Source organism: Trachinotus anak, unplaced genomic scaffold (genome assembly GCF_046630095.1).
Source record: "Trachinotus anak isolate AG129_WGS33_773 ecotype Australia unplaced genomic scaffold, CSIRO_AGI_Tana_v1 ptg000019l, whole genome shotgun sequence".
NCBI classification, from domain to species: Eukaryota; Metazoa; Chordata; class Actinopteri; order Carangiformes; family Carangidae; genus Trachinotus; species Trachinotus anak.
The window spans coordinates 28,547,400-28,571,288 of NW_027273870.1; the positions used below are offsets into that span (position 1 = coordinate 28,547,400).

At 40.8% G+C, this 23,889-nt stretch overlaps 1 protein-coding gene and 1 long non-coding RNA gene across 12 annotated transcripts in view; one reads left to right on the plus strand and one right to left on the minus strand.

The window, feature by feature from the left end:
• LOC139636912 (uncharacterized) overlaps positions 1-23,889 on the minus strand; it is a 123,538-nt gene that overhangs the window by 64,935 nt on the left and 34,714 nt on the right. For 8 of the 11 annotated variants that reach the window (XM_071505332.1, XM_071505331.1, XM_071505340.1 and 5 more), the window contains 7 exons: positions 19,148-19,324; positions 18,159-18,335; positions 17,170-17,346; positions 16,046-16,222; positions 15,095-15,271; positions 14,599-14,775; positions 13,450-13,623 (listed from right to left, as the gene is read on the minus strand). In XM_071505332.1, coding sequence (XP_071361433.1) covers positions 13,450-13,623; positions 14,599-14,775; positions 15,095-15,271; positions 16,046-16,222; positions 17,170-17,346; positions 18,159-18,335; positions 19,148-19,324 — 1,236 coding nt within the window. Of the gene's footprint in view, positions 1-13,449; positions 13,624-14,598; positions 14,776-15,094; positions 15,272-16,045; positions 16,223-17,169; positions 17,347-18,158; positions 18,336-19,147; positions 19,325-21,941; positions 22,086-22,460; positions 22,602-23,889 lie in introns of those variants that run through there. The other 3 variants (XM_071505338.1, XM_071505335.1, XM_071505336.1) reach the window with 3 other exon arrangements.
• Positions 22,624-23,828, plus strand: LOC139636919 (uncharacterized). Its single transcript, XR_011694486.1, has 2 exons — positions 22,624-22,883; positions 23,589-23,828. It is a non-coding gene; the product is annotated as an uncharacterized lncRNA (long non-coding RNA).

Consider the following 23,889-nt stretch of genomic DNA (forward strand, 5'->3'; position numbering starts at 1 on the left):
TTAGCATTAGCACAACCACTAACACTGTGTCAGCCACTGCCAGTTACAAGCTCACAAACAGCATAACCAAATAAAAGATGCTAACTTCGCTAACTGTTCTGATCCGTCTGCTAGTCTCTGATTCTGGTCTCAACAGCCTCCTCATCTGAGTCTGGGTCTGACTGAGGCTCCAACATGAGGCTGAGTCTCTCTGATGTTTCCTCCTCTAACATCTTCATACTCTCTGCTCTTTCACCTGGACACCTGGAGCCAGCAGGTGGTGGGCGGAGCCAAGGCCTGAACCAGGTTTCTCAATCAGGAAGTCAGAGTAGATGAGCTTCAGACCAGTTTTAATTTTTTTTTCACTATTTATGTGGGAAAACCATGTTAAATCATAGCAGATGATTTTTACAGTGTTTTTTTTAATGGTTTTAAAATACATACATACAAACATAATCTTGAATGTAAAATATGTTTGTGTGTAACACATGGAGTATATTCTGTAATTGTTCCATCGGTCTATTCTGTGCTGCAGGTTCCAAGTCATTTTAGACGTTACAAAGACATGTCTGGATTTTCTGTTCTTGTTACCTCTTTGTTTTGTTGTGACAGTGATGACTGAATATATCCAGCATGATGATCTCCTCCTTCTCTCTGCCTCACAAGAGTAAATGAAAGAATAAATATATTTTTTAAAATATTTTTCCTGTCATCTTGTCCCTCCACTGTTTCTATTAGTGTCACCATCTTTGGGGGGTGGCACTGAGGTAACATTTGAGGTAGCATTGCATAATATTTGATTTTTTATAGTCTGTGAATATAAAGCTAAAAGCTCAAGTTACATATTATAAACAGTAGGCGGAGATAATAACTGTTGTTTTATTTGCTGCTCATGCAAAAATCCTTTAAAAAATTACAAATTAAATTTTGAAGTTGCTTATTTAGTGTCAGAATATTTCTCTGCAAAATAACAAGATAGCATTAAACTGTGTTGAGACATGAAACAGCACTTAAACCCTCACTGGCCACTGCTGCGTATTGTTGCTATGCGTCTGCTCGGTCGCCATATTGGAGTGGTGAACATGATTCTGGTTACTTGTTCGAATTTAATTCAGTTACTAGGGATAGATCTGACCTGCATATTATTTATCATTATACTATATTATATTATACTCTATTGTTGCTTAATTTAATTGTTTTATGTGTGACAGAGACTAAAGTGAATCACTGAGGATAAAAATAAAATATTTGAGATTTACAGTATTTGTACTATTGTTTGAACAATGGTGACGGAAGTTGAGTTATTCCGTGTGTTGGGAGTTGGAATGGATAAATGGATTGGATGTTCCTCTCTTCACTGGATTCTGGGGAATGAAAATTGTCTTGTTTATCATTGTGCCTCTGTGCCGGCAACAGTCAGAGCTGGAGGCCTTTTGTTTCCAGGTTGTCTGTCCGTCCCATTCTCATGGACGTTATATCTCAGTAACGTCTTCAGGGAATTTCTTCAAATTTGGCACAAACATTCACTCGGACTCAAAGATGAACTGATTAGATTTTGGTGGTCAAAGGTCAAGGTCGATGTGAACTGACAAAACACTTCAGTCATTACTCAAGACTTATGTCCTTCACTTGTAAGTCGCTTTTTGTGAATTTCCCCACTGTGGGACTAATAAAGGCTATCTTTTCTTTTCTTATCTTATCTTTGGATAAAAGCGTCTGCCAAATGAGCAAATGTAAATGATACACACTGTTTCTGCTTCACATAAAGTTCAGCTTTGTTGAAAGGCATGAATCTGCCTCACAGTGTGTCACAGTGTGGTGTCGATCACCACGTGAGATTTCTCTGCCCTGCTTGGTGTCCCAGCAGCAGACTCCCCACACTCCAGGAGTTCATCCGGCAGCTGACGTAGAATGGACGCCCTGTTGAAAAAGTTGGAGCAGACCTCAGAGACTTCTTTTCTCACTCTGGATCCCTGCTGGACCAGGACCTAGCGGATAAACCAGAAAAGTACTTGTGTTCAAAAAGCAGCTGACACTTACAACAGAGAGCTGGTAGAAATGACAAGAGCAGGACCAGATGTAAAATGATGCTTCTAAGTTTAAAGTGATAGTTATGCTTCTTTGATGTGGGGTTGTGTGAGGTACTCATGCAAAGTCTGTGTGTTACCTGCAGTAGATTCAGATCAGATGTCAGTTTAGAGAAGCAGCAGGAACACCGGCACAGAAACAGAGTGATGTGCTGCTGTTCACTGGGCCAGTGTGTTGTAGACACTTTTAAAAAACACCCACTGAAACAGCCCAATGTCCATTTAAATGTATGCTTAATTTAGAATATATTCAGCTTTTTATCTTCCCATCACAACAAAGTGAAGTGTAGCTGCTTCAGATTCACTCAGCTGACCTGCGGTGTAATCGTAGGTGCGCTTGTGCATAGGAATGTGGCAGTTGATCTGTACATGTCAAAATAGTCAAAATTGATCAAAATAGTTGCCAGTTGATTTTCTGTGTATTGATGAACTGACTGATGGTTTCAGCTCTGCTCTGTTCAGGTCTCTGGTTTCTCTGGTTTTTAGTTCATCTTGATGATCAGTGATGTTCTGTCTCCTGAGCTTTGTTTTTTCTGATCCTATTTACACTTTGATTTTTAAGAAAAGACTGAAGCAATATTTTAGGACATAAAACAGTTGATGAAGAATAATATAAACCTGCATCACTTGCTTTATGGAGTCACACCTCCCTGCTCCAACAACTGCTTCAATAAAAGTTTGCAACTCTTTTGAAACAAGCAAATTGCAACATGCAACAGTTATTGGTGAATTAGCATCTGTGTGGAAGCAGGTCCCAGTAGAGTGAGTATCTATGTTTAGAGTTCTCTGTAAACACAGTGTGAAGTGTGGGAAACTCACAGGTCAGCTGTTTGGATGCAGGACAGACTGAAACAGCAAACTGATGTGATGTAAATGCATTTCTCATTCATGTGTTTCTCCTCCTGTGACTGACCCTCTGCTCCTGAGCTGACGGCTCGTAATTTCATCACCAGGTCGTTCCTGCCGATCATTTTTAAAAGTGTCTCCATCAGCCCCACAGCTCTAGTAAATCCATATTTCTGCACCATCAAATCAGTGGTTTCCTCCCGCTTTGCATTCGACAGCTGGTTCACTTTGATGGGCGGGATGTCGTCCACCGTTTCCTTCTCGAGGAGCCACTTGAAGCGCTTGAACTCGTCATCTTTCAGATTGTCCAGGATGTCAATGAGGTTCATCTCCGTCATCTTGGCGACCTGATGAAATAAGAGAATCTGGTTAGTGTGAAGTACAGTTAGAAAACAGTGGTGTTCGTGTCTCTGCTGCTGGTTTCTACTGGATCTCACTGGTTTGGCCCCAGTTGTTCATGTGTCAGAGAAACTCAGGAGGATGTTCAGCAAACACGGCATCTCAACACAAGTCTACTCAGTAGCTGTTCTGGAGCTTTCTGTCACATCACACGGTCTTCCTCAGCAGATGGAGTTTGCCCAGTCATCATGGAAATGCAGATGTTTAAACTGACATGTTTCTAAAGAGAATAACAGTTGATTCTGCAGCTAACAAAACCATTGCAGGGTCCATTTAGCTCCACACAGCTAACGTGTGGTTTGGTTTATTGAGGTCTGGTGTGTTGATGTGATGTATTTAAATGTATGCTTAATTTAGAATATATTCAGCTCTTTATCTTCCCATCACAACAAAGTGAAGTGTAGCTGCTTCAGATTCACTCAGCTGACCTGCGGCCTGCACAAAGTGCTGCGACATCTAATATTTGCAGGAAGGCAGCAGCACAATTGTTTGTGATTTGGCTGCTCGTCATAATTTCTATCACTGTGTTTCACTGAAGTAAACACTATGTTAAATGAGGCTTAAAAAATGATTCTTCTGGATACAAAGTTTCTCCATCACTAATAAATGAATCTGAGATTGTCGGGTAAACCACGAGGTGAAATTACAACAGATCACCTCTATCTGTGCCTACTCTGTTCACTGAGTGTCAGAGAGGTGGAGCAGCAGTTTGGAGATAGCTTGGAAGTTAACACGTAGTCTTAATGGATGGATCTTAATGTTTCAGTCCCTGTTTCAAGCTTGTTCTGTTGTCTGACAACAGAAACACATCAATTAGAACAGCTTTGTTGTGAATTCAGCTGTATTAAAATACCATATAGTGTATGTGAGCGCAGAGAGGAGAGAAGCAAACAGATAAAGAGCTGAAACCAGCTGGCACTAGACTGAAACCAGCTGACACGAGGCTGAAATCAGCTGACACTAGACTGAAACCAGCTGATGCTAGACTGAAACCAGCTGACACTAGACTGAAACCAGCTGATGGCAGACTGAAACCAGCTGACACAATGCTGAAATCAGCTGATGCTAGACTAAAACCAGCTGATACTAGACTGAAACTAGCTGACACAATGCTGAAACCAGCTGACACAAGGCTGAAATCAGCTGACACTAGACTGAAACCAGCTGACACTAGACTGAAACCAGGTGATGCTAGACTGAAACCAGCTGATGCTAGACTGAAACCAGCTGACACAATGCTGAAATCAGCTGATGCTAGACTAAAACCAGCTGATACTAGACTGAAACCAGCTGACACAATGCTGAAATCAGCTGATGCTAGACTAAAACTAGCTGACACGATGCTGAAACCAGCTGACACCAGACTAAAACTGGCTGATGCTAGACTGATACCAGCTGATGCTAGACTGAAACCAGCTGACACAATGCTGAAACCAGCTGATACTAGACTGAAACCAGCTGACACTAGACTGCAACCAGGTGATACTAGACTGAAACCAGCTGACACTAGACTGAAACCAGCTGACACTAGACTGAAACCAGCTGATACAACGCTTAAATCAGCTGACACTTGACTGAAACCAACTGACATGATGCTGAAATCAGCTGACACTAGACTGAAACCAGCTGATGCTAGACTGAAACCACCTGATGCTAGACTGAAACCACCTGATACTAGACTGAAACCAGCTGACACAATGCTGAAACCAACTGACACTAGACTGAAACCAGCTGACACAATGCTGAAATCAGCTGATGCTAGACTAAAACCAGCTGACACAATGCTGAAATCAGCTGACACTAGACTGAAACCAGCTGATACTAGACTGAATGCTAATGACATGATTGCATCATTTTTACAGTAGTTTCATTCAACTATCCTCAATTTTGTACATTGACCGTACGCAGTCCAGCCATATACTTGGTTTTGGCGGAGTCTTGTTTACACAATGTTAGTTTCTGGACTGTAAAGTGGGGGTCCCGTACTTCCTTCTGGATAAGTGCAGGGGGCATGTCCCTCATGTCCCCCCGTAAACTACACCCCTGCTATGTTTATAAACAGTAGTACTGATTTATTGTTGATGTTGATCCTGATTATTAAGTGACTGGAAAGGAGGACCTGCAAATAAAGCTGCAGCACTCAGATTCCCTACCTGGGTATTTGGAGTCCCCGCTGAACTAGGACCTGGAAGATGAACAAGACATATAATATAACATTGTATAACATCATATATATAAACAGTACATTTGGAAAGTTGAATTCAACTCAGACTCCTTAACTTTTTTCACAAGGCCAACCAAATGTCTGGAGGAAACCAAACATGACACTTGAGTTGACACTTGAACCCACCAGAATTGATGCCAAACTGTTCAATCTTGGCTTCATAAGGCCACGAGAAACTTGTTTCTCACACTCTTGAGAGTCCTCTAGGTGCTTTATTGCAAACTTTCACTGAGGAGAGGCTTCCTCTGGCCACTCTGCTATAAAGCACAGAGTGGAGAGCTGCAGTGATGGTTGTTCTTCTGGAAGTTTCTCCATCTCCACACAGGATCTCTGGAGTTCAGCCAAAGTGACCATCAGGTTCTTGGTCACCTTTCTTATCAAGGCCCTTCTCCCCTGATTGCTCAGTTTGGCCGGGCAGCCAGCTCTAGGAAGAGTCCTGGTTCTTCCAAACTTCTTATGTTTAAGAATGATGGAGGCCATTGTGCTCTTGGGAATCTTCAATGCATGTCACGTTCATGTTGTTGACGCCAAATTCTGACCCTACCATGTGAATGTTGCAGCGGAAATCGAGATTCATCAGATCAGGCAACGTTTTTCCAGTCTTCTATTGTTCTTCTTAGCTGACAGGAGTGTGGTCTTCTGCTGCTGTTGCCCATCTGCCTCAAGGTTTGACATGTTATGCGTTCAGAGATGCTCTTCTGCAAACCTTCGTTGTACCAAGTGGTGATTTGAGTTACTGCTGCCTTCCTATCAGCTCAAAGCAGTCTGGCCATTCTCCTCTGACCTCTTGCATCAACAAGGCATTTTCACCCAGAGAACTGCTGCTTCCTGGATATTTTCTCTTTTTCAGACCATTCTCTGCAAACCCTAAAGGTGGTTGTGTGGGGAAATCCCAGTAGATCAGCAGTTTCTGAAACCAACAACCATCCCACATTCAAAGTCACTTCAATCACCTTTCTCCCCCATTCTGATGGGGAACAGAATTTACCCCGTTTCTAAATAAACTCTCCTTACATTAGGACAATAGTTAAGCTGCCCTAACTTTCACTTTTCCACCACTTAGCTTAATTGTTTAATCCATATGGCTGCTCTTTTATAGCTTACACAACCAACAAAATGTCAACAGGCAGAACCTATGATTTGAAAGGCTTATAACAAACCTGAACAATGTGTTATGGTTTGATGACATAATGCTCTTTAGTAGATACAAGCTCTCCTGGCTGTGGTTCAACTGACAAATGCTTTTTCCTACAAGGGATTTTCAGAGTGAAAAGGCCGTTTTTGTATGTTTAAATGAGAAATCGAAGAGGTTACAAAATACCTAAGTAAGATGAGATGAGAAAAGTATTTAGGATTTCATCAACTGAGATGTGATAGGATGACATAAAATCCTGTCTATACTCCTATCTTAAGACAGAAGATAGGAAATTTCTGTAATATGGTCCCAGTAGAGGTTTTTGCTCAATAACGTGGTCAAAACATAGCTGCATTACATGAAGCCCAATGAATAATAATAAGAGATGAAACCAATGTTAAGGTCCCTGAATAGCCAAAGCTTTACGTGTGCGTATTCTATTCCATTCTATTCTAAACTCTGACATCAGGCGGATGCTGCTGCAGGAGGGTGAAGCCTTTACCTGGCAGATAAAAACCACGTCTCCACACTTCTGTCCTCTCTTCGTCCTGGACCATCAAAATCACTTTCTCTGGGTTCGAAGTCAGGAAAACCTCAAATGTTGGATGGAAATTTGGTCCATTCTTTAGGTGAAATTGTGCAAGCTGAAATCCAGGGGAAATGTGTTATTTTTAAACCTGTTGTTAAATAAATAAAATCAATTTCCGTCTTTCAGCCTAAACTGTATTCATGACCATTTTGTTAATAACCATAAGAAGTGTGTGAGACTTGACTCACCTCAGGCTGTATTTCTAAGTCCCCAGGTTCACAGTGGACACTGTAATTTTTACCAGTGCTCAGTCTACAGTCAGAAGAGATCTTGATGTTTTCAGCATTTCCTTGTTGGGCAGCCACCTTCAGCACCAGGAAATTTTTATTACAGTTTTAATGCTTAAAGAATCAAATCAATTTTTATTTATTAAGCTCTTTTAAAATCAATAAATGTTGACCAGAGTTTAAAAGCTATAGAGATAAAATGTTGAGATCTACTGTATATAAATGGCAACCGGTGAGAGAGGCCAGTTTGGGGAGATGACCACATCTATATTTTTCATTTTGGACTGTTTGCGGCACCTGGTCAAAGTCTCACAGATGACACTGGTAGACAGAAATGCATCCGATAGGGAAGCAAGAACAAAACCTAAAACCCAAAGAGCAATCTGAGGGTTTACAATTTAGATGTTCGTGTGATTCTCAGCTGGTTTGATAAAAGTTTAGGTTTATGGTAAGCACATATGGTGCATCTCTTTACCTCTGTCTGAGGGATGTTTTCCTGCAGCAGAAACACATCGAGTACTCGAGGCCCTCGATCTGGAGGTCGGAGAAACAGCAGAACTTGTCCGTTTATTGGCAGCTTGATGTTCAGAAACCGTTTAACTTTATCCCAGACCAGGCCGAATGCAGAGAGGTGAGGGACCTTCACCACCACATGAGTGTCTGTGATCTCCAGCGGCTCCAAGATGCTCATTCCATCCTCACTGATGTGGACCGCAGACAGCAGGCCTTCAAAATGCAACGCTGTGAAAACACAGCGTTGTTAATCTTTGATTTACTCCTAACAGGTGAATCTCAACCTCATTCCTTTCTTACAAGTTGAGTTCAGATAGATCAAATGAATCGATTGACATGAACTCTAAATCACCCCAATGATGTGCAACTTTGCCTCCATCCTTTACCTGTTATTTTTTATTTATTGTAATTTTCTGTCTGGCTGTACACATTTAGTGTCAAAGCTGGACATATCACATATGTGAGTTTCTGCTTAGATTTTTTTAACATTCAAAACAGAAAAGTCTTTACCGTCCTTTGTTTCACAGTGTGGGAGGTGGAGCTCACACACAGCATCCTCAGGACACTGGATATCGAACAGTGGCCCTGCTGGCGTCTTGCCGGCTGATTGGATGAGGCTCTCATCCCATTGGACGGTCCTATAGAGCAGCTCCGCCTCCTGAGCCATAAAAAACACCAGTCCAGTTAAAGTACACTGGAACCAACCTGGACCAGGACACCTGAACCTGCAGGACACAGACGACTGAATGACCACAAGGAACCTGTTCACGAGGTGAAAAAATTTTTAACTTTGCCTAAAAAACTGTTCTCATCCCAAATCAGACTCTACTTAACGAGCCCCGAGAGACCAGAGGGAAAAGGAAACTGTAGGAAATCAAGTCTGAGTCAAAACTGTAGCACACATACCAAAGCACACCACACAGCTGCAAAGCTGCAAACTGATGTTTGCATTATAGATTGTAATTTTTGTAAATAATCTTGTAAATATTATATAATGGGATGTCTCACTTGTTTTTGGTATATTTAGATGCATATGTATAATGTGGAATATAATATAACATGACACAGTGTACGGAAATCACTGAAAGAAACGCCCACAGGGGATTGTCACACAGAAGAGGGGTGGAGCATCATCTATTTAAGATCACGCTTAGAAGAACTGTTTAAATTACTTCTGATGAAGGTCTAGAGAGACTGAAACGACAAATAAATTGCGATGCTGATGAAGAGCAGTGATTTTCTTTCTTTTAAATATAGGAACCACCACTCTGGTCTGCCAGTCCACAAGCACTGTCCCCGACCTCCACGTGACATTAAAGCTGTGCACCAGCCAAGGCAGACCAACAATGTCCAGAGCTTTCAGCATCTCAGGGCCCATCTCATCCACACCTCACGCCTTGCGGCCGAGAAGCTTCTTAACTACCTCAAAGACAAACAGCCAGAGACACAAATAAAACATCCATCACAAGACACAACAGACTGACAGCTCATCATGCTGTGTTGTCATCATCAGAAACAACTGACATTGAGGTTCAGAGGAAAAGACGACTCATTTCTCTAAGATGAGAAATGTAAGGAAATGCAAGGAAAACACACAGGTGAGGGAAACTTAACAGCACATAATACACCATCCATACCTGCCATAAGACCACCACCACTGCAGAGATCACATCTGCTGTGGAGGAGGAGGTGCTTTGCCCCTAATCAGCGATTTTATTATGTCATTACCTGTATGAGACTTTTGCAGATTCAGTTTGCAGTTCAGGTGTGAAACTTGATGGAGGCTGTGATTCAGAAAGAAACATCAGCTGTTTTATTAGAAAAAACCAGCTTGTGTTCATCGATAAATATTCTCACACAGGTCACACTGAACTGAAGCACAGTGTACAGGTCAGACAGAAGGGTTTGGTCTGTAAAGCTGGGCTGACACTGCATTTTAAATAATCTTGTGCATTCTGTAAACTCACATTACACGTTTTAAGACCACTGTCTTACTCACAACACAACATAAAATACTACTGCAGTAATATTAAAATAATCTTACTGCGATTTATAACCGATTTCTGAGAGCAGCCATGTTGGAAATCAGATTGTAACTGGTCAAACTGCAGACAGAAATCCAACGTTCATCTGAAATCGATGCAAAAATCTACACAATAGATGTTTTAGTTTTTATCCATTTCTCCACCTGCACAAACTGATGGAGAAGTTCCAGCTACAGAAGATAATTCTTTGAATATTTGTTTTCCATTGCCTGCTGTGTGCTGAGACCTGAAATCTGTCTGATGGTTGTTCTCTCACCTTCTTTAGTTTTTTTTTATCCTCAGACACATCCATCTGTGTCTCTTCTGTTTTTGGCTCCAGTTTGACATCAGCATCACCTGATGGGAGGAGAACACACACATCAGAAATCAGTGTTTACTGAGTCAGAGGTGACGTCAGAAAATGTGAACAGAGTCAAACACCAGCAGCTCAAAACCTGAGCGGACGTGTCCAAATATCTGATATTTTATAAGTAAATTCAGTCTATTACATGGATATGCCAGATGTTGGCAGCTGCCTTCATTCAGTGAAATTCACCAGCTGCAGCCTTTTTGTCGCACAGATACCTCCAGCTATGGCTGGGATGGGTGAGTGTGACTCACAGTGTAAAGTGCTTTGAGTGGTTGTGAAGCTCCAGTTACCATTTTAAACAGCAGCTGCAATGTAGAAAGTCAAATCTGGAGGATGATTATTATTCCTCCAGGTGTTAGTGTCTTGTTCTCAGTCAGTTGCATTGACACAAAAATGCAGTCAGACTTAGTTAATGTTTGTAGATCACAGACCTTTGTACTGTTTTCAGAGAAAAACAGACTTTAAGCCAGACATCCCTTCTCATGCACAGGTCACTGAAAAAGCTCAATCTTCTTCTTGATCAAAATGATCTGTCAACAGTTTTTTTTAACCTTTATTTAACAATGATGATCCTCTGAGCACGCACAAATCTTCTTCAGCAGCTCACTGAGGATATTTACAATGCATGAAAATCCATCCATCCATCTATTTTCCATACTGCTTATCCAAACCAGGTCACAAACAACCATTCATGCTCACACTCATATCTACAGGCAATTTAGAATCACCAATTAACCTAATGTGCACTCAATTCTGATCTTGCTGCAATTCTTCACCCACAATGTTGTCTTTAGTTCTACCGTGTCCCAACCAATCTCACTTTTTTCTTAGTTCATATGAAGTATTTGTTTGGACAGTACTGTTATTTATTTATGAGGTAGTATATGTAAGTGTCTTAATTTGAAAGTTCAGTCTCTGCCCAAGCTCATCCAGCTTCCTGTTTCTGGGTCTGGTCCTGCAGAAATCGTTGTGGACTACAGCTGGTGCCAGTGGTTCTTGTTCTGCTCAGGTGGAGAACTGGTACAAACTCACCAAGGCTGTACAGCAGAACCATGACTGCTGTCTCCAGCTGCAATCAGCTGCTAACCGTTTCACAGTTAACATGGTCTGGTTAGCAGAGACTAAACTCTAATATTAAATATGTGAATATAGAAACTTTTAATGACGCGATCTGTAGGATTCATCTGAAAAGAAGATCCTATGTTGAAGTAAGATCGCCCCTGCGTACATCAAATTATTCTGTTCATATAACTCTGCTGGCAAACAGTCTGTCAATCTTCCTCCAATTTCAGGTAACCTTGTGGTACATACTGCTGTCACCTGAACATTAATAAACATAAACTCTGACCTTCAAATCCAGGACCTGTTCAGACTTTGAAGATCTAGATTCCCTGGAAGTAAACACAGTCTATAGTTCTTTAAGAAATGAACCAAAATGTCAAAATTTCCAAAATGTAATTTATAAATATTTTGGTGATGAAATGAGCCCAGGCTCATTTTACAGTCAGATTGATGAATAGGAGGCAGTGTTTCAGTACTCACTGGTTTTAGCTGTGGAAGCTTTAATCACTCTGTTGTTGAACCTGTAGGGACACAAACAAAACAGTAGCAGAGGGAGTGGAAAATAACAGGTTTTGTTTGAGTTAGTTTTATTAAACCCAACAGTGATGATCCCAGATCATTCTCACCCCACTGAACATTGACTGATCATGTATCAATATGGCTAATTAGTGGGTTAATCAGTGAACTTTAGTTTTGGGAGGGGCAGTCAAAACGTACTGAAATGGTATTTACTTTACCTGATCAAGTTCAGTGCTGTAAAAACACCACCTTCACATTTTCTCTTCATTTTGACTTTAAGGTAAATGCAGTATTTTGTCCACTTTGGGATCCTGTCTGAATGGTGATGGTGTTTTTCCAGAGAGACGATTGGCTGTTTATAAAGTCTGATGCTTTGAATTGATCCTGCTTCAGAGCAGGTTAGCCTGTCAATCGACCCCTGTTACCATGGTGATCTACGCCGCAAAGTCACAAAGTAAGCAAGAGTCTGTCTGAAAAGCCGAAGTTAAAACCAAACAAAGCTGAGTGACATTCATCTGGCTTCATGAGACAAGCTGTTGGTATTCCTGATATATCCCTGATTACTGACAGCTGATTGGTTGACTGTTCCCTCTCTCTGTCTTCCTGTCCAATCCTGAAGCCTGTCACTGTTCTCTCACAGCTTCAATGAGGAGGCTGGAGGTCAACAGGAAACACTGGATCTTTGCTCTGTTACTGTGTTTAGTAAAATACTGATGAAAGCAGCATGGAGTGACTCCATCCCTCTACTGACCTCAGAGTCTCCAGTCTACAGTCTGGACTCTGCACAAGATCAGACAGAGCCTTCAGGTCTGGATCCTGCAGGTTGTTGAGACTCAGGTTCAGGTTCCTCAGATGGGAGGGGTTGGACTTCAGAGCTGAGACCAGAGAAGAACAGCTGATCTCTGTCAACAAGCAGTTGTTCAACCTGAATAAAGAATCAAAGATGTGAGTTTAGGAGTCAAGGTTGCTGCTTGAAAGCGTTCAGTGTTTCATCATCTGCTCAGAGCTGAAGAAGGTTTAGAAAGTAGAAGTTTAGAAAATGAAACTCAAACACCTGAACCAACAGGAAGCAGGTTATAAACAGTCAAATACAAACAGTGACTAACAGCTCTCATTAACTTCAGTCAGTACAAATGTCACAGATCAGAAAACAAATACTGGATCAATATTTCTGACTGGCTCAGTGAGGAACATTTTGTTTGTATCTGAAGAAATATGAGGATATATGAGGATTCTCTGAACAAACTCAAACTGTGAACATGTAAACTGTAAAATGTAAACTTTAAGTGTGAAATTCAAATGAAATTTTCAAATGATTAAAAGTCAGCTTTTAAAAGTTACTTTCAACCAAAAGATAAATGTTAAAAACCGGAAGAGGATTTTAGCTCATAAATATAAACCTGTGTGCAGGTTGGAGTCACCACCACTTTAACATCATATTCATCTCAGCACAGAAATAAAACATGGAGTCTGACCTCAGAGTCTCCAGTCTACAGTCTGGACTCTGCAGAAAACCACACAGATCCTTCACTCCTGAATCCTGCAGGTCGTTGTCACTCAGGTCCAGTTCTCTCAGATGGGAGGGGTTGGACTTCAGAGCTGAGGCCAGAGAGGAACAGCTGATCTCTGACAACAAGCAGTTGTTCAACCTGAATAAAGAATAAAAGATGTAGATAAAAATATTGATAATCAATCAGATTTGTCCTGATCAATAATCTTTTCCCTAGAATGAGCAGAGTGACTTTGTCCTTCTGTTATTGTGGATCATCATCATGTCAGCCTTTTACACACATCATCCAAACATCAGCACAACATTCATACACCTGTTGATGTCAACACAGGTTGATCACCTGCTGCTGACCTCAGTTCAGTCTGAACTGGATCAAACTTTAAACATCCAGTCCTGATCCAGCACAAAGGTCTCACTTGGTCCTGGTCTCTGTCCTGCAGATCAGCTCAAGGAACCAAAACTAAACATGAATTCAACTGAACAAAAACAGTTTTCATCCCAAATTACACGATTCAATAATAATAATAATAATAATAATAATAATAATAATAATAATAATAGGGAAGGATGTCAAACTAATGGTTTGGTCCTTTGAGTCTTTTCCTCATCAACACATTTAACAATTAAATTCAACTCTGTGAAAAAAACAACAATTTTCACACTTGTGTTAAAGACCAAAACACACACACACACAGTTAGTGAGCTGACATGAACTAAAAATAAAGGAATCAGTTTCTCTTCATCAGGTGTGTTGGTGTGTTTCAGTTTATTATAACTAATATTAGTTCTGTTGATCTTCTGTATGTTGTTGTGATAAAAACTAACTTTGACAACCAACACTGAACATGTTCTACAGTTCATTTAGAAAACATGAGTTCTCTGACTGAGAGAAATCACTTCTGAAGGTTTCATTGAAGTGAACAGACCATCAGGTCCCTGGACTTTGAAGAATCATTCTCAGTCTGACAGAAGAACAACTGGAAACATGACACAACATCTATTTAACATGTTGTTAATTCAAAGTGACTGAATTCAAGTTCTATGTGAAGATAAATTAGCTTCAGTTGTGGATTAAAGATATAAGATGTACGTCAGTAACAGACAGTGAACTGACCTCAGAGTCTCCAGTCTACAGTCTGGACTCTTCAGAAAACTACACAAAGCCTTCACTCCTGAATCCTGCAGGTTCTGGTTTCCACTCAGGTCCAGTTCTCTCAGATGGGAGGGGTTGGAATTCAGAGCTGAGGCCAAAGAAAAACAGCTGGTCTTTGACAAACTGCAGAGTCTCAACCTGAATGAAGAATAAAAGATGTAGATTAAAAATATTGATAATCAATCAGATTTGTCCTGATCAATAATCCTTTCCCTAGAATGAGCAGAGTGACTTTGTCCTTCTGTTATTGTGGATCATCATCATGTCAGCCTTCTACACACATCATCCAAACATCAGCACAACATTCATACACCTGTTGATGTCAACACAGGTTGATCACCTGCTGCTGACCTCAGTTCAGTCTGAACTGGATCAAACTTTAAACATCCAGTCCTGATCCAGCACAAAGGTCTCTTAAAGATATAAGATGTACATCAGTAACAGACAGTGAACTGACCTCAGAGTCTCCAGTCTACAGTCTGGACTCTTCAGAAAACGACACAGAGCCTTCACTCCTGAATCCTGCAGGTTCCAGTTTCCACTCAGGTCCAGTTCTCTCAGATGGGAGGGGTTGGAATTCAGAGCTGAGGCCAAAGAAGAACAGCTGATCTCTGACAAACTGAGCCAACTCAACCTGAATGAAGAATCAAAGATGTGAGTTTAGGAGACAAAGTTGCTGCTTGAAAGCGTTCAGTGTTTCATCATCTGCTCAGAGCTGAAGAAGGTTTAGAAAGTAGAAGTTTAGAAAATGAAACTCAAGCACCTGAACCAACTGGAAGCAGGTTAAAAACAGTCAAATACAAACAGTGACAAACAGCTCTCATTAATATTCATGACAACATGCTGCTGCTTCAATAAAGAAGTAGTGACTCCACCTCTTCAACTCCACCTGTGGCTCCATCTATACAAACTCATGTTTTTTAGAGATTCTACTAAAGAACCTCAAGTTTTCAAAGATAATAAACATGTCAGACTCAACTCTGGAGAAAAGTCAACACATGATTCACACAACATCTAAAACATTTTCACTTCATTCAGTGGTGCCCACGTTTAACAAACATGGAGAGTTTGGTCTGAACATCAGTCAGTCTCACTTTAGTCACATCACTTTAGAGTTGTGTTGGAACAAGAAAACACTGAATATATATTTGTTCATGTCAGTGTGGAAAAACGATTCATGTGATTTAAATAACAAAGGATTTTTCTTGTTATATTAAAGTTTTAAATCTGTAGCTCAACATTTCTCAGCCACAGATACTGGACTAAACCAGAGAAGAAGAAAACAGACTTTACCATGAAGATCCTCAGTGTGGATCAGTATAATATCAGCCTGATGTCTGCAGGTTAGAGTCACCACAACTTTAACATCATGTTCATCTCAGCACTGAAATAAAACATGGAGTCTGACCTCAGAGTCTCCAGTCTACAGTCTGGACTCTGCAGAAAACCACACAGAGCCTTCACTCCTGAATCCTGCAGGTCCTGGTTCCAGCTCAGGTCCAGTTCTCTCAGATGGGAGGGGTTGGACTTCAGAGCTGAGACCAGAGAAGAACAGCTGATCTCTGACAACAAGCAGTTGTTCAACCTGAATAAAGAATAAAAGATGTAGATAAAAATATTGATAATCAATCAGATTTGTCCTGATCAATAATCTTTTCCCTAGAATGAGCAGAGTGACTTTGTCCTTCTGTTATTGTGGATCATCATCATGTCAGCCTTCTACACACATCATCCAAACATCAGCACAACATTCATACACCTGTTGATGTCAACACAGGTTGATCACCTGCTGCTGACCTCAGTTCAGTCTGAACTGGATCAAACCTTAAACATCCAGTCCTGATCCAGCACAAAGGTCTCACTTGGTCCTGGTCTCTGTCCTGCAGATCAGCTCAAGAAACCAAAACTAAACATGAATTCAACTGAACAAAAACAGTTTTCATCCCAAATTACACGATTCAATAATAATAATAATAATAATAATAATAATAATGGTGAAATATGTCAAACTAATGGTTTGGTCCTTTGAGTCTTTTCCTCATCAACACATTTAACAATTAAATTCAACTCTGTGAAAAAAACAACAATTTTCACACTTGTGTTAAAGATCAAAACACACACACACAGTTAGTGAGCTGACATGAACTAAAAATAAAGGAATCAGTTTCTCTTCATCAGGTGTGTTGGTGTGTTTCAGTGTATTATAACTAATATTAGTTCTGTTGATCTTCTGTATGTTGTTGTAATGAAAACTGACTTTGACAACCAACACAGTTCATTTATAAAACATGAGTTCTCTGACTGAGAGAAATCACTTCTGAAGGTTTCATTGAAGTGAACAGACCATCAGGTCCCTGGACTTTGAAGAATCATTCTCAGTCTGACAGAAGAACAACTGGAAACATGACACAACAACTATTTAACATGTTGTTAATTCAAAGTGACTGAATTCAAGTTCTATGTGAAGATAAATTAGCTTCAGTTGTGGATTAAAGATATAAGATGTACGTCAGGAACAGACAGTGAACTGACCTCAGAGTCTCCAGTCTACAGTCTGGACTCTTCAGAAAACCACACAGATCCTTCACTATTAGATCCTGCAGGTTCTGGTTGTGACTCAGGTCCAGTTCTCTCAGATGGGAGGGGTTGGACTTCAGAGCTGAGGCCAGAGAAGAACAGCTGATCTCTGACAACCTGCAGCTCTTCAACCTGAATAAAGAATCAAAGATGTGAGTTTAGGAGACAAAGTTGCTGCTTGAAAGCGTTCAGTGTTTCATCATCTGCTCAGAGCTGAAGAAGGTTTAGAAAGTAGAAGTTTAGAAAATGAAACTCAAACACCTGAACCAACAGGAAGCAGGTTAAAAACAGTCAAATACAAACAGTGACAAACAGCTCTCATTAATATTAATGACAACATGCTGCTGCTTCAATAAAGATGTAGTGACTCCACCTCTTCAACTCCACCAGCTCCACCTGTGGCTCCATCTATACAAACTCATGTTTATTAGAGATTCTACTAAAGAACATGTCAGACTGAACTCAGGAGAGTTCATCTAAATATTTTATTTAGATAATATATGATTAAATAAATTAACTAGTGTATGAAATGTCAGAGCCACAAAAACCTGGTGCACTGAGTTAAAATATTTAACTTGGTGAAACTTATTCAAAGTGTTGAAACCAACAGATGCAGAACCTGTTATCATGACATGTTGGGTTTGAATATTTCAGTACAAACATTACAGAGCCTTAGAAAGGTGTATGAAGAGCCATGAACGATTGATTATAGATAAGTTATTGTCTGACAGGTTAAATGTGTTTTTGTTGTTATTTCATTAAAAACTGGGTGAAATTTAAGGTGAAACAGTCACTGGACTAAACCAGAGAAGAAGAAAACAGACTTCACCATGAAGATCCTCAGTGTGGATCAGTATAATATCAGCCTGATGTCTGCAGGTTGGAGTCACCACAACTTTAACATCATATTCATCTCAGCACAGAAATAAAACATGGAATCTGACCTCAGAGTCTCCAGTCTACAGTCTGGACTCTGCAGAAAACCACACAGAGCCTTCACTCCTGAATCCCGCAGGTTCCGGTTTCCACTCAGGTCCAGTTCTCTCAGATGGGAGGGGTTGGACTTCAGAGCTGAGGCCAGAGAAGAACAGCTGATCTCTGACAACCTGCAGCTCTTCAACCTGAATAAAGAATAAAAGATGTGAGTTTAGGAGACAAAGTTGCTGCTTGAAAGCGTTCAGTGTTTCATCATCTGCTCAGAGCTGAAGAAGGTTTAGAAAGTAGAAGTTTAGAAAATGCAACTCAAACACCTGAACCAACAGGAAGCAGGTTAAAAACAGTCAAATACAAACAGTGACAAACAGCTCTCATTAATATTAATGACAACATGCTGCTGCTTCAATAAAGATGTAGTGACTCCACCTCTTCAACTCCACCAGCTCCACCTGTGGCTCCATCTGTACAAACTCATGTTTATTAGAGATTCTACTAAAGAACATGTCAGACTCAACTCAGGAGAGTTCGTCTAAATATGTTATTTAGATAATATAAAATTAAATAAATTAACTAGTGTATGAAACGTCAGAGCCACAAAAACCTGCTGCACTGAGTTAAAATATTTAACTTGGTGAAACTTATTCAAAGTGTTGAAACCAACAGATGCAGAACCTGTTATCATGACATGTTGGGTTTGAATATTTCAGTACAAACATTACAGAGCCTTAGAAAGGTGCATGAAGAGCCATGAACGATTGATTATAGATATGTTATTGTCTGACAGGTTAAATGTGTTTTTGTTGTTATTTCATTAAAAACTGGGTGAATTTTAAGGTGAAACAGTCACTGGACTAAACCAGAGAAGAAGAAAACAGACTTTACTATGAAGATCCTCAGCGTGGATCAGTATAATATCAGCCTGATGTCTGCAGGTTAGAGTCACCACCACTTTAACATCATGTTCATCTCAGCACAGAAATAAAACATGGAGTCTGACCTCAGAGTCTCCAGTCTACAGTCTGGACTCTGCAGAAAACCACACAGATCCTTCACTCCTGAATCCTGCAGGTTCCGGTTTCCACTCAGGTCCAGTTCTCTCAGATGGGAGGGGTTGGACTTCAGAGCTGAGGCCAGAGAAGAACAGCTGATCTCTGACAACCTGCAGCTCTTCAACCTGAATAAAGAATCAAAGATGTGAGTTTAGGAGATAAAGTTGCTGCTTGAAAGCGTTGAGTGTTTCATCATCTGCTCAGAGCTGAAGAAGGTTTCGAAAGTAGAAGTTTAGAAAATGAAACTCAAACACCTGAACCAACAGGAAGCAGGTTAAAAACAGTCAAATACAAACAGTGACAAACAGCTCTCATTAATATTAATGACAACATGCTGCTGCTTCAATAAAGACGTAGTGACTCCACCTCTTCAACTCCACCAGCTCCACCTGTGGCTCCATCTATACAAACTCATGTTTATTAGAGATTCTACTAAAGAACATGTCAGACTCAACTCAGGAGAGTTCATCTAAATATGTTATTTAGATAATATAAAATTAAATAAATTAACTAGTGTATGAAATGTCAGAGCCACAAAAACCTGGTGCACTGAGTTAAAGTATTTAACTTGGTGAAACTTATTCAAAGTGTTGAAACCAACAGATGCAGAACCTGTTATCATGACATGTTGGGTTTGAATATTTCAGTACAAACATTACAGAGCCTTAGAAAGGTGTATGAAGAGCCATGAACGATTGATTATAGATAAGTTATTGTCTGACAGGTTAAATGTGTTTTTGTTGTTATTTCATTAAAAACAGGTGAAACAGTCACTGGACTAAAACCAGAGAAGAAGAAAACAGACTTTACCATGAAGATCCTCAGTGTGGATCAGTATAATATCAGCCTGATGTCTGCAGGTTAGAGGCACCACCACTTTAACATCATATTCATCTCAGCACAGAAATAAAACATGGAGTCTGACCTCAGAGTCTCCAGTCTACAGTCTGGACTCTGCAGAAAACCACACAGAGCCTTCACTCCTGAATCCTGCAGGTTGTTGTGACTCAGGTCCAGTTCTCTCAGATGGGAGGGGTTGGACTTCAGAGCTGAGGCCAGAGAAGAACAGCTGATATCTCACAACCTGCAGCTCTTCAACCTGAATGAAGAATAAAAGATGTAGATTAATGACTACACGAAAACCATTTGTAATCCAATCAGATGTGTCCTTATCAATGGGCTTTGCTCTAAGTAGAACTAATAGCTAATAGGACCAGCTAGTGTTCTGACTCTCAACTAAGCAAATTAACAGTGGAGAATCCTGGGCACGGAGTGGCTAATCAAGAGGCACGGGGAGATTCCTGGTGGGTCGACGTGGTTGTTGGGCGGCAAGGGTGAGAGAGAGGGAGAGGGTAGATAAAGAGAGAGATCGATGGATGCAGTTGTGTGGTGATCAGCCCAGTGGAGCAGACTGAGCGGCACACTGTGGTTCTGTGTGGCTGTCATCTTCCTCATCGTCTGCACAGAAAACTACGTTCAGTTCGGTCCGTGGCTCTGTCCACCCGCTCACCGTTTGTGTCTTTATCATTGATTACACACTGAGGCAGCAGTGGACTGTCTGGCTCTTTTTACATGAATAACAAAGTTGAGAAAAAACAAACAGTGGCTTAAAATCCAGAAAAATCCAGATGTTTCATATAGTTGTTGATCTGTCAGCAGTGACTCTGCAGACAACAGACAGGAGGAGCAGCAGAGTGAGTTCGGGACCACAGCTCCCAGTGAGTCCAGTTTTACACAACAAGCAGCAGGCAGACAACAGGAATCTAGAGTTTATTTAGCAGGATAATGTACAGATTTGTGCTCTGCTCTTGTTTCATCAGAAATTCTAATACACAAAGTCCTCAGCGTCTGTGTGACCAGAATTCTACAGAATTTTATTACAGAAAGATCCAGCAAAAGAAGAAAAACTAGTAAAATGAAATATGTCTGGTGTTGTGTTTACTGCTGTACTGTGCAGTCTGAACTTTAATCTCTCCCTCTCTATAGCTGCTACCTTATACAGAGGAAAGTGAAAAGAGATTTCATGTATAGTTCTACAAAGTGTGACCCAGGCTGTACATGATGGTGTCTCCTGATGGATTTTGTTGGGCCAGTCAGTCAAAAGCCTGGGGCCTTATTTTATTCACATATAATGAAATACAGCCACTAATATGGGTTCTCAGGAGCAGAAACAGGCATCTATTTATCTCCTCTAACTAAAAAGCAAGAATCTCTGTCTGTTTTGTGTATGATAATAACAAAAAGATTTTGGGACGGTTAAAATTGTTTTTTGTCGGGAAGGTGGTGAAAAAAAGTTAGTCTGGAGCCCTGAGAAACGTTGTGAGTTCAGCATGAAACATCAATATTAACTCTTGTCTCTATCGTGTTTTTCCTTCCTCAGAATCTAGCATGCTAACCAGCTAGCCCAAGCTACTCGTCCATTTCCGACAGCGACTCACTGTGACCTCCAGTCTGCCCCGGAGAAGCAGCTGCTCGGAGGACGTATGGTAACTTCTTGTGTTATAAAGACAGCGATGGCTGAAGCTCTTGTCAAGCGACAATCGCCACCACCTGCTCCTGGCAAGAAAACTGCTCTGGCAGCAGAGAAAACTTACAAATAGCCCCTTTAAAATAAATTCTGGAGAAATTCTGGCCACAGAACCTCAGTAAAGATCCACCCAGGACATCTACTACTACTAATGTTCAATACATTTCAACACTGAACCAGCTTCAGCTCAGTTTACAGTAGAAACTGTCTCTTACTTTGTGTCTGAGTGTCCAGGTTTATTACTGAAGAATGGAGGGACATATTTGGACCAGTCTCTCTTCATAGACAGACGGCTGGATCCTGGAGACTCAGCTCTGTCCTGCTCCTTCAAACCACTCATGTTGTGGTGAGAGCTAAACCTGTAACACACACACACACACACACACACACACACACACACAGTTTAATGAACCCAGTCAGTTCTCCACCTCTAAAGTTAAGCAGCTTCTTATTTATTCTACATAATTTAGACCGTGTGTATTTTCTGTTCATCATAAAGACAAACTCTGACTGTGTTTAACTCCAACAACTTCAGGTAAACATCACGTTACATTCAGCGGCAGAAAACAAGGAAGTCAAACAGGAAACTACATGTGAAGATGTTGCCTTCAGCTCTGAGACTTTATATCTGTTGGTTATTTTCTAAAACACAGTGTAACAGACTAAAGAGAAAAATCAGCAGATGAATCAATAATGAGAAGAATCATTATTTTAGACCTGATATTAACACTCACCCTGCAGACGTCCTGCTTCCTCCTTCAGCTCTTGTGGGAGAAATGGAGGCAGGACTCACTTCTGACTTTCACTTTCAGTGTTTCTCTGTTTCCCGCCTCCAGAGTGTTCCCGGCGTATCTACCCACACGGTTAATACTCTTCAAGAAGGAAGAGGGAGGCTTCAGGGGCATGGGCGGATCTCCCGGGGTGGCATAGGGTGGCAAATGCCACCCTAAAAGAAAGCCTCGCCACCCCAGCTGCCACCCCAGTGGGCAGCAACGAATTAAAAGAAATGTTATGGCCGATTACGAGCGCGAATCTTCAATGTCCGACTGCAGTGAATGCAGCACGAGATGACGCCAGAGCGGCGTTGTGTTGAAAACTGAGTGGCGCGAAGCGAAGGAGCCAGGAGTCGCGAGGAAAGGAGACACGGGAGGAAAGAGGTAAAAACGGATCAACTGTCTGTCAAGAAGTGAAGTTATAATGAAAGCACAGTGCTAGCATAGATGCGATGCTGGTTTTGAGATGATAAAAATCAGGTTGAAGAACGTTATTTCGCTGACTGTACATGAATGAATGGATGCTAACATGTTAGCTAGGTCTGACGTTAGCTCTGGAGTAGTGGTCGTCTCACCTGGGAGCGGTGCATCCTGGGAACCAGGTTTTTCATCTCTCAGGCTCATAAAGACATATTTGCGGTCTACTGTGACAGAAAAGAGACTATCGAGTTTGGCTGTACTCAGCACTGAATCAAAACGCACAAAAGCATTAGATCTAGATAAATTTGTGAAGCGTTTTTCTGAGCAACATGGAAGTCGCCGCATTCAGCTGTTATAGGCGTAGACAACTTCATGTTATGTTTACTGGTGAGCCTTTACAAAGCTGTTCAAATGATCTTCAACAGAATCTGCACTTTACATTTTTTCTTTAATAAAACCTAAAGTGTGAGAAAAAAAAGTTTAAAATGTGACACTGATGTAAATGGTGTAAATCCTGCTGAACATGAAGCAGTGTTGTTGTTGTTGTTGTTGTTGTTAGTGTTGTTGTTAGTGTTGTTTTTAATGCCTCTTCTTTTGTATATACAGTATAAAACTGTCCAGAAACGGGCTGCATGAACCTACTCACAAAATGTTTTTGTATTTTTTCAGACTGGGGGCAAAATGGATTTGGATGGATGGATCTGAGCCCTTTGTGTAATTTGTTGATACAGCAGCTCATATTTACATGCATGAAATGTCCCTTAACTGCTGTGAATGTTGTATATAGTGTACCATATTTCTCGTTACTTTATCAGTAAACACCTCATCTGTCAAAAAATTGTGAAAGCTACTGAGGGACAGATGGGGAGAATGGCTGTTCTGAGTAAACAATAAAAGCGATGTGCAGTACCTCGTTTGAGTGCCGTGAACCATTTATTTCCACAGTGTATTTCTGCTCACCTTAGTACAG